General features: G+C 43.4%; 1 protein-coding gene across 2 annotated transcripts in view; it reads right to left on the reverse strand.

Moving 5' to 3' along the window:
- LOC309675856 (integrator complex subunit 6-like) overlaps positions 1-14651 on the reverse strand; it is a 41916-nt gene extending 27265 nt beyond the window's left edge. For both annotated transcript variants that reach the window (XR_014269543.1, XM_082488261.1), the window contains exons 1-2: positions 14320-14651; positions 14153-14230 (exon numbers count right to left, since the gene is read on the reverse strand). Coding sequence is in view for 1 of the 2 variants with exons in the window: in XM_082488261.1 (XP_082344387.1) it covers positions 14153-14230; positions 14320-14430 (189 nt within the window). In the remaining variant the exon portion in view is untranslated. The remainder of the gene's footprint in view (positions 1-14152; positions 14231-14319) is intronic.
- Positions 14652-14901: the final 250 nt, after the last annotated feature.

Genomic DNA, 14901 nt, shown 5'->3' on the forward strand with positions numbered 1-14901 from the left:
TGCACAAGAATTCCAGGCGCAAAGCAGCCTCTCCCAATTTCACCAGCTCCATGAAATCCAGGGAGCTGCAAGTCTTCATCTTTAGCGTTTCTACAGTCAATGCCAAAAGACAGAATTGTAGTTTATCGTTCACTGGATTGCTTTCAGTTTTGATTCAAAAATTGTAACATTACTAAAAATAATCTTCCAAGTAAGAAGACAATTTGCAATCTAGCATGCCAATCACAACAGTTTGTGTTACAGTAAGTACTCAATATTTATTCAAACATACAGATTTTTAGAGTTCTGCTAATGTTTCCCTAGAAAGTATCTGATTTTAGATATTACAACTTGTTTAAAGTATTTAAGTTTCTCAATAATTCAAGCTATTATTAAATGGACCCATCTTAGGAAAACCAAGACTAGTTCAGGATAACATGCCTGTGGCATGCTAGGTTGTCAGTGACATCCATTTGGAAAAAATAAGGTAAGAAAAAAAAACAGCTGTCAAAATCTGAAACTGCTCCTGCTATGAAATTTCCAAGTACTGTGTGAAGTCAGTGAAACCAGCAGAGCATTTTGCCTTCCAAATCATCAGAATGGTTAATTTTAAATACCTTTTTGTTCACAGGTAACCGTACACACGATCACCACTCAAACCGGTTCATGTCTGTGTGAGAATCAAGCAGGCGTTTCTCTTCTAGGGAACCACAGTATTCTTTTAGACCCCCTATAGTGCCAGAGGCTGCTTCTCAAATGCCAAAATACCTTCACCTCTTTGTCACCTCCTGAACACAGCTCCAGCATTGCTCCCTGGGTTCTACAGTAGGGAATACCCTACGCAATCTAGAGCTCCCCTGCCCCAGCTCCAACAAGTTTGCAATAGGAATTCTAGCAAACGCAAAGACCATCTCGGTCATCCCAGTTTTTCTACAACAAAACCCAGCAGAGGGGGAGAGGAGGAGAGGTCCTGGTGCCGTGTGTCTCCCTTCCCCATGAAGGGCAGACAGGATAATGCTGCTCGTTGGTACAAAACAGTCAATGCCACGTTACCCCCACAGTTTTTACCTGATGTTGAGAGATTTACTAGTTAGAAATAGGAGTAAATGAAAGGTACTGACTATGCTGTAAACATTGTATGCAGCTTTATTTAACATTTAAAAGTCCTAAAATCAGTTATCGCACAACCTACATCACCTATGAATTTCATCCTCACAGATGTTTGTCTGCACCATGCAAACAGGGCAGAAGGAATAGCTCAAAGAGACCCAGACATTGACTCCCCTCCAAATACTCATGAATGCCATTTTTCAGGCGACAGAGGTCTCGGGTTCTATCTATACCTTGGCTGCAGAATAACTCTTCTCTCATTTCAGTACCTGTGCTCTCCAGTTACTTTTACGCAACACACCAGTCCTGTCAGTATCAAACAGCCCTTAGTAAAGAAACTCACAAGATCAATTCTTTTTTGTTCTTGGCACAGGACAGCATCACAACACCCACCTCCGAGATAGAAGATTAGTATACCTCTAGCACAGAACAATACTGGCACACAGGCCTGAAATCAGCTTATCATCAGGGTAGAGCTGAACACAACGAGCCAGCTTGGATCCGAGCTGTACTGTCCTGGATTTGGAGGACTTGTGAGTGCTGGTGGAGGTACATCAGCAGATCTTACCGCTCTGATGCAAAGCTCGTGGGAAGAGGAGGAAGGTTTGATGGGACCAAGCCAGCTGTGTGCATTTGCCATCGCCGTGTTAGGTTCATTATTAAATCATATAAATATAAAATACATTAAATCATTTATATTACTAGTTTTATTCCCCCCTCTTCCAGTCTCCCCTTGCCTTAGATAAGGATTTGAAACACGGACAGCTGCTACCCCAATCCTTTGCTGTAACAAAGCAAGGTTCTAGGGCAAAGGTGGATGAAGAGACAAATACATCTTGGTTAGCAAGCCAGAGGAGCCTATATTTAGCTTTTCACATGGAAATCTGGTTTTGCAAAGCAAAACAGGGAACAGTTTCAGGGTAAGACTTAGGTATGACCCTACTGCAGACACACAAGCCTGCTTGCTCAAGCAGGTATACGCTGCTGTTTGCTATGAGACCAGCCTAACAACAACCCACCTTTTCAGTTCTCATTTGAGGATTATTTTAATGGATAGCAAAATCACAGGTTTAAACTACTTCCTCAATAAGCCCACAGAGCATTCAAGTACAGTGAAGAGTCGACAAGAGCACCCATCACTTGGTCCTCCTTCCCTTAGAGCTAGTGAGCAACAGGCTAGCATTTTAAGGCTAAAGCATTGTGAATCATAAACCAATTGTTTCTTTCTGTCAAGTTATTTCTGCTGGTTTTGTAGGACACTCAAACTGAAACCTAGTAGTCAAGTGCTTCTTGAAATACAGAGCGGACTTTTTAAAAACTTGCTTGAGTCCCAGTCAAATAAAAACTGTCACAGAAGTTTAATATAGGTAAAACATCTCTAAGAGAACAGAGAAGCGTAAACTGCTTTAACACATTTTTAGAAAAAATACACATTGAGAAAAGAGACACTAGAGTAGCTGATTCTTTTAATCCCACAGCACTGAGACATTTTGAATCATAGAATGGTATGGGTGGGAAAGGACCTTGAAGATCATCCAGTCCCACCCCCCTGCCCTGGGCAGGGCCACCTCCCCCCAGCCCAGGTTGCTCCAAGCCCCGTCCAACCCGGCCTTGAACACCTCCAGGGATGGGGCAGCCACAGCTTCTCGGGGCAACCTGCGCCAGGGGCTCACCACCCTCACAGGAAATAATTTCTTCCCAATATCCAATCTAAATCCCCTCTCTTCCAGTTTAAAGCCATTCCCCCTCGTCCTATCTTGACACCAGATTTCTACCAGAAAGCTGTCACTCTGCTTGTCCTCCATCTCCATCCATTTCCTCTTCTTCAGCTCTGGGACAAAGTATGTACTTTGATAACAAACACAGAGTCTCTCCTCCCCTCACCCAGTTTTATTTCATCCAAAAGCAATCCAGTTCTTACACTCCAAAACAGGTCTGCAATGCAAACTGAGATGCACAGGAGATTCCCTTAATTGCACATTTCTAAGTTGAACTCTCCTGTAGGTACACCAAAGACATTTATAAAATAGACTGGACCACCTTGTTTTCTAGAGCATATATTAGTGAACGTGAACAGGATCAGAACTGCATTTTAGTATGATATATAGCTGTTATTGACAGGAAATTACATAGAAAATAAAGTATTTCTCCATATCTCAAAAAAAAAGAATATTTCAAACACCTTAGAAAATAAGCTCAAACTACACCATGTGGTTCACTATCCTTTTAAGAGGACTTCACCATTAAACAAGATACAGAAATGCTTTTCCATCAAGAAGAATGCAAGATGTTTATGTAAGAACAACTCACATTAATCTTTAAGTGTAGTATCAATGGAAAACACTACTAAAGAGGCTCTTAAGCTCCAGTTACAAAACGAGTACTGTTAATGTTGGTATTTATAGAGAAGCAGTACCCTCACCTGTTAGAAATGACAGAGGTGCTCAAAGCTGAAACCATGCTTGGAATCAAGTGATAATAATAATCAATGCCAAGTAAAAAAAAAAAAAAAATCCTATGCTACCTTTTTATTTATTACCTGCTGCTCCTGCTTTAATAGTCTCTGGATTTAGCTTTTTGGTCAACAATATTTCATGTGTTTTGACAGCTACACTCACTATACTTTCTGCTGTACAAGGATGAAAGGACTACACATAAAGAAAGGAAAGTATAAATACCAAAGAAATCATGGTATCACCCTGTTTCAAAAAACATTGTTATTTAATAAAAGAACATCATCCAGTTAAAAAAAAAAAAGCAGTATTTCTGGGAAACACTTGACAAGCTAGGATATTTCAGTACAGAGTTGAACCAGAAAAAGCTACGTTTCACACAATAGCTTAACGGAGAGGGAACACAGATGTAATCATACAATTTGCAGCTCTAGTACAGTAAGCAAAACAAGAGGCTACGTGCCTCTGTTCAGCAGCATAGCAGTCATTTTAGAAATACCATTATAGGTGCATCTAAAACACTGTAGTGAACAGTGGAAACATGGAGGTTTCAATCAAAAATTTGCATTTACGCACAGCGCCCATTGCTCTTCTAGACTATTAAACGTGCTTTCAATGCCAGTCAGCCCCCAGGTCCGTCTTGCTGGCCCCTTCCCACTCCCAGCACGGCTGGAAAAGTCACAAGGAATAAAGGCAATAGCTAAGAGGTTACAGAGCGCGTGCTATCAGCACAAGGGATTCTTCATGGCACATTTTTGGGAATAGAGTGGAAGAGAATTACTGATGATCCTTTAGCTTTACAGCGCAGAGCTGAGACGACACAGCATGATCCATGCTCATTTTGGAAACTGTCACATTCCTGACCCCTCCTTCCAAAAGCACATCACAGAACCAGTGCAGCACACCAAAGTGCTACACGTATTACAAGTTTACTTTGAATCTCACGAAGGTAACAAATGTAGAGGGGGTCGTCTAATCAACAAATCTCCCCAATTCACATCTGAAATGCTATCCAAGGCACTGCTGGGAAAAAGAAATATAGACTTTAGATCACAATTAAATTCATATACTCACTGAAGGAACCCAAATTGAGAAACTTTAGTCTAGTAAATAACTTCACCTTCAAGTCTGATACAGCAAAAAGAATACTCGGTGGAGTTGGTAGCACTGTTATAATCAGTTTTTTATTTTAGAGGAGAGTAAGTCACAGCTTTCCCCTGGAGTCATGCGATTCCAAAGTAACTACCTCAGCTTCAGCCCTTTGGATTAACTGGAGGCGCTCACTGCCCCGCTCTACCCCTCAGCACCGTGCACACTTCTCCATGTCCTGTCCCCGCTGAGGATGTGGCTAGCCGGAGACCACATCCCCGTGAGTCACCCGGGCTTGCAGGCTGCCCGCCTGCCAGGGGGACCCCCATCCCTGCTCCAGCCCAGGGTGCCCACCACCGCCCCAGCCCGCGAGCAAGCTTCGCCAGGGTGCCTGGCAGCAGCTGAAGGCACCGAGTGTTCTGCCACAACAGATGTACATTTTCCCACAAAGCAGAGTTTAACTTTTTTTATTTTCATCCCCTCTGCAATAAAAACCTACTAGCTCTACTGCTAACATGCTGTGAAGACCAGTACTAATGCATTATTCTCACTTATAAGCAGAGCATAGCAACACCAGTTTAAACACACTGTAGATCTTTGTTTTCAGTCAAATTAGTCGCTCAACAACAACCATTTTATGAAGATTTGTATTTTTTTTAAATACTATTTTACACTTAAGAGTTTACAAGTATCTCTGAAAACAGCCAAATCAACAATCATCTTCAAAAAGCAAAATTAAGGAGTTCTGAAGCATTGATTTTGTAGCCTAGAATAACATTTAACACATCCCGCACTGCTTTTCCTGGAGAGTTTGCATAGGAGCCCAAGCAAAGAAACACAGTAACTGGGTAAAATGTGAGATTGGCCCTTTAGTTAGAAAATAATAAGGGAGGGGAGAGGGGGGGGCGGGGGAGGAGGGAAGCTCTATTTAAAAGAAAACAAGGCTCTGGTTTACTTATCTGGTAATAAGCAGTTCAAGTTTCAGAGATACTTGTAAATGCCAGATCTTACACCAAAAGAAACTTGTCTTTCAAATACTCTGCAGAGTGAATATACAGATCAATACAAGTCTACAGGCAATCAGAGATTCCGATCTGCACAATAATCGAGTCTCCTTACAAGAATGTACTTTTTCCTTGGCACCTTACTAGAACCTTAACCCTAGAACATGCTGCTTACAGCTGAAATTGATTACTACATAACTATTTTCTTACTATTCTGAAATTAGCAAGAAAAATGCAAAGCAAAAGGTTCTTTTAAATTACTACCTGCTATACTTTTCTTTGGGGGTAGAAGCACAAGACTTATGTACTAAGTGGTACGCTGTAAGAAGAGTTTAAGAAGGAAGAAAAGATTCCAAGATTCTACATCTACAGGAGTGAACTACTTAAATAACAATCTGCATTTAAAATTTATAAGGGTGGCAACTGCTTTTTCCACTGACTTTTTTTTGGTAGCATATGTTATTAAATAAAATCAGAGATAAAGGCATTCAAAATACAGAAAGCAGAGAATCGCTGAAGACTGGAGACATCCAAAATCTTCTCACGGGGCCCTTGGACTCGCACTGCTCTCCCCTCCAAATGCACTGATCTCCAGAAGACCAGCCACACAGTACAGAAATTACTTTTTCCCATTTGATTGCAATTGTCTGAATTATGACAACACTGTAGGAGATGGCACTAAGTTTTGTCTTTTCTTGTTCACAACATCATTCTTGCACCACTGCTGCAAATCACAGCTCTTTCTGGCAAGCTTTTTTGAAAAATATGCAAGGGTGAACATTGTAGAAGTGTCTGCTACACTAATTACCTTTCTCCGTTGTTAGAGTGTGAGACCATCAGCATTTAACAGCATAGTAGTTTTTCATGAAGTTTAAAAAGAATAAATGCCCATTTTCAAGATATCACAGAAGTATTTTGTGCATGTGTTTAGCTACACCACAAAGCCGGGTTACAAGGCCTAGGCCACCTTCTGCAAATACCAACAAAAGAGAAATCTTTTTAAAAAAGCCCCACATGTGAAACTCAAATACTATCAGCACAAAAGGGGAAGAGGCAGCCAATAAAGATTACAAATGGCAAGAACCACCAACTTCACAAAGCACTTTCCTTCTTACAGAACATCTTACTACAAAAATACAACTAGGGAGATCCAACTCAACTGTTTGATTCCACATTTTAAGCTTCTATTTTTAAAATAAAAGCGACCTTTGCACTGAGGATGAGTTAAGCCTCTTAGTGCAAACATATCTACTTTTGCCCAGTTTATCCTGTAGTCTTAAGGGCTTACATCTTTGAACGTGTCCAAGATCAAATAAAGAACCAAATAAAAAGATGAAAAAAATAAATTGCTACAGTGGCTATGAACAACAGATGTTGGTTTCCATTCAAGGCCTCTGGCATCTCATCAATAGTACCAAGCAGCAACACACTTCAGATGAAAAAGCAAGCTTTTAGTTTGCAGATTCCTGTAGAAACAGAACTAGTTAAAATATTTTCATAAAGAATTAACCTAGCAACACAGACTTTCCCTTCCCTTGGATACAGGCAGCAGGTGAAAGGACAAGATCAGTTCTTTAACTAACTTCAAAAACTAACGATAAAAACAACAGCCAAGCATAGTTTGACCCATCATATCTATCAAGAAGTTAATTTCTGAACTGCCCTTCCATTTAAAATCAATTCCTTTCAAAAACTTAATCACCTTCTTGCAAGAACTTGAATTTTTACAAGAGACCTCTATTTCAGAATGCACCAAACTATTTCTTTTAGAAGAATGAATCACCCTGATTATTACTGTTTCGGGTTTTTTTCAAAAGGGAAAGGTACATTACTAGGCATAAAATTCCTTACTATAGTGCTTTCTCCTCGTCGCACCAGTTCCTGCAAAAGGACATTTGCTACAACTCACAAACAAAAGGCAGACAGCAAGAAGCAGTCACTCAGGACAGGGCGAAAGACGACTAGCAAGCTTACACATGTTTAAAAGCATTTTAACATGCTTTACACTACCCAATATGTTACCTCTCAAGAACGGGAATATGCTTGTTAAAGGATGCTCTCCATTGAAACCCATTTAGTAGTATTATAAGATGAAAAGAGCTACAATACTTTATTGCGTGCTTGCTACAGGGATGCCAACCCTAAGTTTTTAGTAAAATAGAATTTTAGATTTTGAGAGACATGCACTACAGTATATAAAATATGAACCTATCACTTGCACCAACAAAAATCTTTTAACTGTTTTTGGCCCTACTTGTCCAATTCAAAACCAGATTCTTAATTAAAAAAAAAATTACCTTTTTGCATGCATGCACACAGAGTACACATCCTCCATTCAAAGACTTAAGCGATAAGGCAGTTAAATAGAAAGAAGCAGGTAAAAACTGTTCAGTGGAGGATTCTCAAACAGCATTAAGTGGATTTTGTTTTGTCCTCAAAAAGAACTAGGGATTTGCAGGAGTGATCCTTAAAACAATTAAGTGACTTCTGTTTCTTTTCTTAAATTCTTTGTGTTTAACAAAGTAAGAGCAATTGTTGGCTTTAAGCTGCCATTTGTGCTGAAATTCAGCCCCCTGAGAATACACACATTCCATGACAAAACCCAAACCAAGCACAGTGGAAGATATATCCCAAGACTGGAGGAGAGGTGTGCTTAGTACTTCATGGGCAATGGAAGATGTTAATGTTCAGAAATAAAAATAATGCTATGACTGACTCACAACGTGTGTGGTGGTAAAACAGGAATGGCTTTCCCTCCCCACTAAACAAATGCAGAACATCGGCTCCCGAATCAGTTACCAAGAACAGACACTGTGAATCCTACCTACATTTCATCCAGTTCTTCAGTACTATATTCTGCACTTTTTCCCCCCTCCTTCCAAGAATGCTTGGCTAGTAGGTTCACTAAGCTTGCACATTATTACAGCATATCTGGAGAGAAAGATAGGCCTCTCCCATTCACCTCAGCTTTCTTTCCCTTCTGCATCTCTCTGCTATCAGCTTCCCTCCTGCCCCTGCAGCTTCTATCTGCCTTGCACCAAACAATTCTGCCTGTGTACCCCACTACCAACTTGTAAACCTCCAAACGCATTTCCAGCCCTTCATACATCCTTTTCTCCGGCACAGGTCAGACCATCAAGTACTTGCACTTGCCAAAAGCCAGACCTTTTACATATAAAACTGATGTCTTTCAGTGTCTCCGGGTTCCTGTAAAAGCTTAATCAAGTTAAGATTATTCTGTGGGTTTTACTACAGGTTAGCTTACGAGATATTCCTCTGCTTTTCCTCCCTGACAAAAGTTAAAACACACACAAATGCATTTCCTGTCACCTCGGGCAGCTTTCCTGAAGACCTCTGCCTCAAACCCAACAGGTTTCACGGTTGGGTTTCTCCTTCTTCCTGCAGCTCAGGGTCAGGGGCTCCGATTTAATTTCTTTCAGAAACACACACATAGATCTGACATCTCTGCTTTACAGCACAGCCTATTTATTTGCTGCCCCCCCCGTCTTTGCAGAGTCAGTGGTAAATGGCTACATTCTACACCAGCACAGCTTCTCTGTGAAAGCAGAATTAAAAAACACAGACAAGAGCTTTCGTGCCACAAAAAAAAAAAAAAAAAATAAAAAAAAAAAAGCAAAGTTAGTCTCCCCAAGTCTGACCATATGAACTCCCAGTTTTGAAGCACTATTTTAGTACCATAAATGAACAGGTCACTTACATAGAGTAAGTACTCTTTGACAGTTGCTTCAAAGAGCCTTCTACAAATTCCTATTCCAGCCTCTAAGGTATCCCAATCCAACACCAAAATCGAAGGTCATAAAGCCCAACCCCTTGTAAGAATTTCAGGGAAACAGAAAAGGTTGCTCAGAGTCCATCACGAAGAGCTGCTTGCACAAGAGAGCTCTTTAGCACTGAAACATATGTTCAGACTAGCAGGGAACAGCAACAGAACTGGAAGGCATCTTATCTATCAGTCCCAGTTTGCATTTCTCAAACAGTAAAGTTTCACATACATTAAGTATTTCAAGCTACTTCTCATACAGCTACTCAAATTCCGTAAGCCTATTTTTACAGTGCAGTCACAACTGACTCTTGAATTCAGTGTAACACGTAACAGAAAGAGGAAAATACGCATTTCATATTCGGCAGAGTAAGCATAACTTAAGTTCTCTCAGTCCTCTGACTTGTGATCAGATCATTTATGAAGGTCACACTACAGAGTCTCACAAGAACATAAAACAAAAGCCATATTTCTGCGACCCTATAATAAGGAACACTCCTCAAGCAATGAGGAATGGCTATATCACTGCCAGCAGCCATCAGGCACAAGGTATTGGGGTAGTCCAGTTTGTAACTTCACGTAAAACCACCGCTGTTTTTTTTTTGTCTGGGCCTGAACTAGCCATTTGCAGCACAAATCCACAAGCAGACCACAAACTGCAGGAATGTGAGGTTTAACAAAAAAATCACAAGTGGAAAAAAAACCAAGAGCTAAACCTTGCTTTCCCTTTCAAAAAACTCTTTTTAGGCAGAGATTTTGGTAGGAGCTCCAATTACAGAGCAATCTAGGTGGGTCTTGCTGAAGCTTCCCTCCCTCTTTTCTGCATCACTGGAAAACAGGAAAAGCTTGGGGGAAAGGGGCAGGTGAGAAGACTCTTCCCTTCTACCCTCTTAGCACCACTACTTCAGGAAAAAAAAAAATAAAATGGCTTAAGATTCCTGTAGAAACAAAACTAGTTAAAATATTGCCAGACAGCAAGGCTGTTCTTAAACCCATTTTTCTCACCCAAAAGAACTGGATCTACATGGGATAATAAATTCCTTCAATACCTAAAATTCAAGCACTAGGGTTTTAATTGTAAGACACCTGCCACATGCTACTGGATATAAAGGAGTTTTACTATAGGTTATCATTAGCTTCCCAAGCATGCCAAATCAGAACGGGCTAGCTTACTTCAAGGCTGCCAACATGCCACCAGCCTGAGACACACTCGCTTGGCAGCATCCTATTAGGATTTTAATCTAAAAGCAGTGGAGGAAAAGCATCTTATATATAGTATACACATTAGGTTGAACACTCTCACTTCATGAAATAACATACTATTTTTCCCTCCTAGTCCATAAAATGAGAGTCTGACCCAACCTTCAACAGAATTTACAGGTATCTTTCCATTGACTTATACAGGATCACACCATTAGACGACTGCAGGTTTAAACATTTCATAACATGCTTTTAACATACTGAATATTTCTTATTGGAAAGAATTTTGGAAGCAAAGTAAGAGTTGTAAACGTCTGCATCATAATTACTGTCACAAATCACCATCTATACATTACGTAAGGAACAGGAGCAAAGCAGCTGACAAGGTTCCAGAGGCGTTTGCTGCGGGAGTGGAAGGGAGATTCCTACCATCCCCATCTCTCTGTCCCCACCTCCCCAGAACAGCACCCTGCCTTCTCCCTAGACACACGTCACCACAGCTCTCTGCAGAGCCACACTGCAAACTCGGAGACTGAATAATCCCATTTTAAAGAGTGGCACAAAGAGAGCTATGAGCAGTCAATTAAAAAGAGGAGTGAGTAGGAGAAGGGCCACAGGTCTTGTAAACAAACGTCAAACTCTCTATGCTGAGGACAGTTCCAAAAACATCCTCTTACTTGCACAGATTTTAGAAAATCATTTGTGCAATGTCAGGATCCTTTCACTTAGCACGATACATATGCATGATGTTTTCTTGAGATATTCTTGTCCATCAAAAGTGAACCAGTGCTGTTGATTTAAAATACTTTAAGGCTACAGGTAAATGAATTCTGAAACAAACAAAACCAATACATTCATCTCACAGTTACCCCTGCTCCAAGATGACATTCCCATAATACCTCTACCTCCTGGGTGGTCTCAACCCCACAACAAGGTTATTTCCCTCAGTTCTTAAGGTTACGAGTGAAGCAATTATCTGTGAGATTATATAATTTAATTTGTGTAAATCACAAAGAAAACAAGAGGATAAAGCAGCCACTAACCAAAACCAGCCGCTACCGCACATACTTGGAAAGCAGACTTGCAAAATACATTCTCTTGTCAAGTTTGTTTTCTCCTTCTCTAAATCAAGAGAGATAAAGTATCTAACTACAACAGCATTAGCAAAGAAACTACACTTTATTTCTTTTACAAGCTTGTTTTGTAAGACATACAGAATCTGGTCTAGACCCTTAAGTTTTCCTGGCACAACTATGGTTGTTAGAAAACACAACAAAGAGGCATCATAAATACCAGTAAAAGGTCTTGAGAACACGTCTTCAAAGAGGGGAATAATCACACTGTTGCTGTAAGGCTTTCTCTGCTCAAGTTATGAGACAGGATGACAGTCTAATCATGCTAACTTATGCCATGAAATCTTTATGTAACAGCCGAACTGGAGTTGTGATCATAAATATACATTTACAATAATTATTAGATCTGCAGCCTGTTCCTTTGAAAAAAGCTTTGAAAAAATACTTTAAAGATTGTTTAAGGTCCAATTTAAAAATCAGCATGCTAAAGGCAGAAAATAAATTTTTAAGAGACATTAGTAAGTTAAAAGAACCACAATACTTTTTCTTTCCCTTGGCTATTTACTGTATGTCAAACGTGATTCGATACTATGATGTGTATCACAAAGTCCCATTTATTTCAATTACTATTTACTAAAACTGGGAACACAGTCAGATGCTCATTAGAACACCCAGAGATGCTCATTAAACATAAGGATCTTCCTCAGCAAATCTGAGTATGTATGTGGTAATAACCTGTAGCTTTACTACACAGACTTCCAGCAGAAGAGTAATTTTTTATTATTATTAAATTACCAGTATGCTTGCTATCACTGCAGTGGAAAGGTTTCTTCCTCAAATGTAAGAAAAGTATACTTGTAAAATATTTGACACAAAACTAGGAGGAAAAAAAAACTGTGGATTTCTTGTGTTAACACTGGCACAACAAAAATTTGGGTTTTGAATCCAGCCACAAACATGGATGGGGAAAATGTTGTGTGCGTTATGTGTTTAAAAAAAAAAAAAAGGCAAAAAACCACACCACACCTCTCCAATGCAGACCTAGGTTTTTTGACAGATAGTAGGTTTCTGCAACTCAAGAAGGATGGTTTCACAGAAATGGGATGACTTTTGCATCTTCTTCTGAGGAAACGAAAGGGAAAGGTGCAATAACAACAAATAGTTACTCGCTAAATCACTTCTGTCATTTCAGAAAGCAGGCTGCACTTTTTAACTGTGTAAATATATTGCTGATGAAAGGAGCCAAGATTCATAGCTCTCGATAATTAAGTTTCGTCATTATCAAAGATGTGAGTAGACAGCACCAGTGAGCACAATTGTTTGTACGACTTGTCTTCAAGAAGTTTTAGCTGGGGGATCTAGAGAGGGTCTCCCTCCTTCTCCGGGATGACCAGCAACAGATTTTTACATAAACCTCTTTGGCCTTCGTAAGTATGACTCTAAGGCCCAACGGTTATAACCACAACATTGGTCATGCCAGGACTATTCAGGAGAATTCTAAAGCTCCCACAGCAATGATGTTTTCTGTGGCATGCTTTATTTAAACATTTTTAATTGTCAGACGTTTCTATCAGCAAGTTGAAGTGGCACACAGCCCCAGACTTTTGGGGTTTTTTTGTTTTTGTTTTTTTTTTTTTTCCTCCTCTCGCCATAACCTCGTGGCTCAGCCGACGTGATAGATGGCATGGCCCTACTCGCACCGGTCTTGAGGAACGAGAAGACGACGGCCAAGAGAAGCCAGCCCGGCAGACTCCGCGGCCGGCTCACCGCAGCCCAACCCAAAACCGGTGGGGGTTACCCTGCACCGACGGGGGAAGGCGGGGAGGGAACCCCAAAACCCACACTGCCCCTTCTTCTGGCCTCGCAGAGGCGGAAGACAGCCCCTGGGGCCTCCGTGCCAAAAGCCACAGCCGCGCCGGGAGCTGCAGCAGCAGCGGGGATGGCGGCGGGGAGGGGCGGGGGGGTCCCGCGGACCGTGAGGAGGGCGCTCGACTGCCCTAACCCAGTGTTCCCCCTCAGCCCGGCCGGGGCACGACCTCCACTGATGGATGAGGTCGGGGTGTAAAACGGCTGCCAGAGGGGCCGGGAGCGGCGGCGGAAGGCTGAGGCGAGGCGCGGCCCCCGCCGGAGCCGCCGCCTCACGGGAGGCGGGCGAGCAACGGCCGGGGGGAGGCGGAGCGCGGCCGGCCGCCCGCCTCCCCCGGCACGCCGGGGCGGTGAATCACGCTCCCGTCCGTCTCCTCCTCCTCCTCCTCCTCCTCCCCCCCCCTCCTCCATCTCAGCAGCGCCCTCAGCCTCTTTCCTCCATACAAAAGCAAAATGTCCGCCATCTTCACAGGCTGCTGCTGCCGCCGCCGGGCCGGACGGGGCTGCGCCGCGCCGCCGCCACGCCAAGGGCGGCCCCGCGGCGGGGCCTGGGCGGCGGCGGGGGCTCCGGAGCAGCGGCGGGGGGGTGGTTATTACCTTGATGCAGTAGGGCGGCTCGTCGAAGGTAACCAGCATGTACCTGTCGCCGCGGCTGGCCGGGTCCCGGGCCCGCAGCTGCGGAGAGAGCGGAGAGAAGCGGCGTGAGCGGGCGAAAGGGGCGACCGGGGCAGCGGCGGCGGCCCCCCCCCGGGCCCCGCACTCACCTTCATGAAGATCTCCACGGCGCCCTTGGCGATGTCCAGGTAGCTGGTGCCCAGATACGCCCGCTGGTTCATGGAGGCGGACGTGTCTATGAGGAAGAGGAGGATCGGCATGGTCCAGGCAGAGCCCCGGCCCGCCGGGCACCCTGCGGGGAGGAGGGGGGAGCGGCTGGTTCACTCACTCCCCCGGCCGGCCGCCTGTCCGCCTCGGCTCGGCTCTGCTCGGCTCCGGCTGCGGCCGCTGCGGCTCGTTACTGAGCTGCCTGTGTTCGCCCAGACTCAACTTCTCTTCCCTGAGCTTCCACCAGCACCATGTGACCAGCGCGCACGCCATTGGCTGCCAATTATACCCATATTTGCATATTCATGAGGGAGAGGGAAGACGGGGGGGAGAGTAGGGAGGCGCCGGCGCCGGGAGGGTGCGCGCTCGCGCGCGCGCGCCCCCCCGCACCTGTCACCCCTCCCCGCCCCTCTCCGGGGTTCCCCGCCCCTCGCCTCAGGGGCCGCCCCGCCCCGCCGCGGGGGCTCCCCCGGGGAAGGAGGGAGGGGGAGCGCCCGGTAGCGGCTCCGCCTCACGGACACCCG

Source organism: Vanellus vanellus, assembly GCF_965231255.1.
Source record: "Vanellus vanellus genome assembly, chromosome: 10".
Taxonomy (NCBI): domain Eukaryota; kingdom Metazoa; phylum Chordata; class Aves; order Charadriiformes; family Charadriidae; genus Vanellus; species Vanellus vanellus.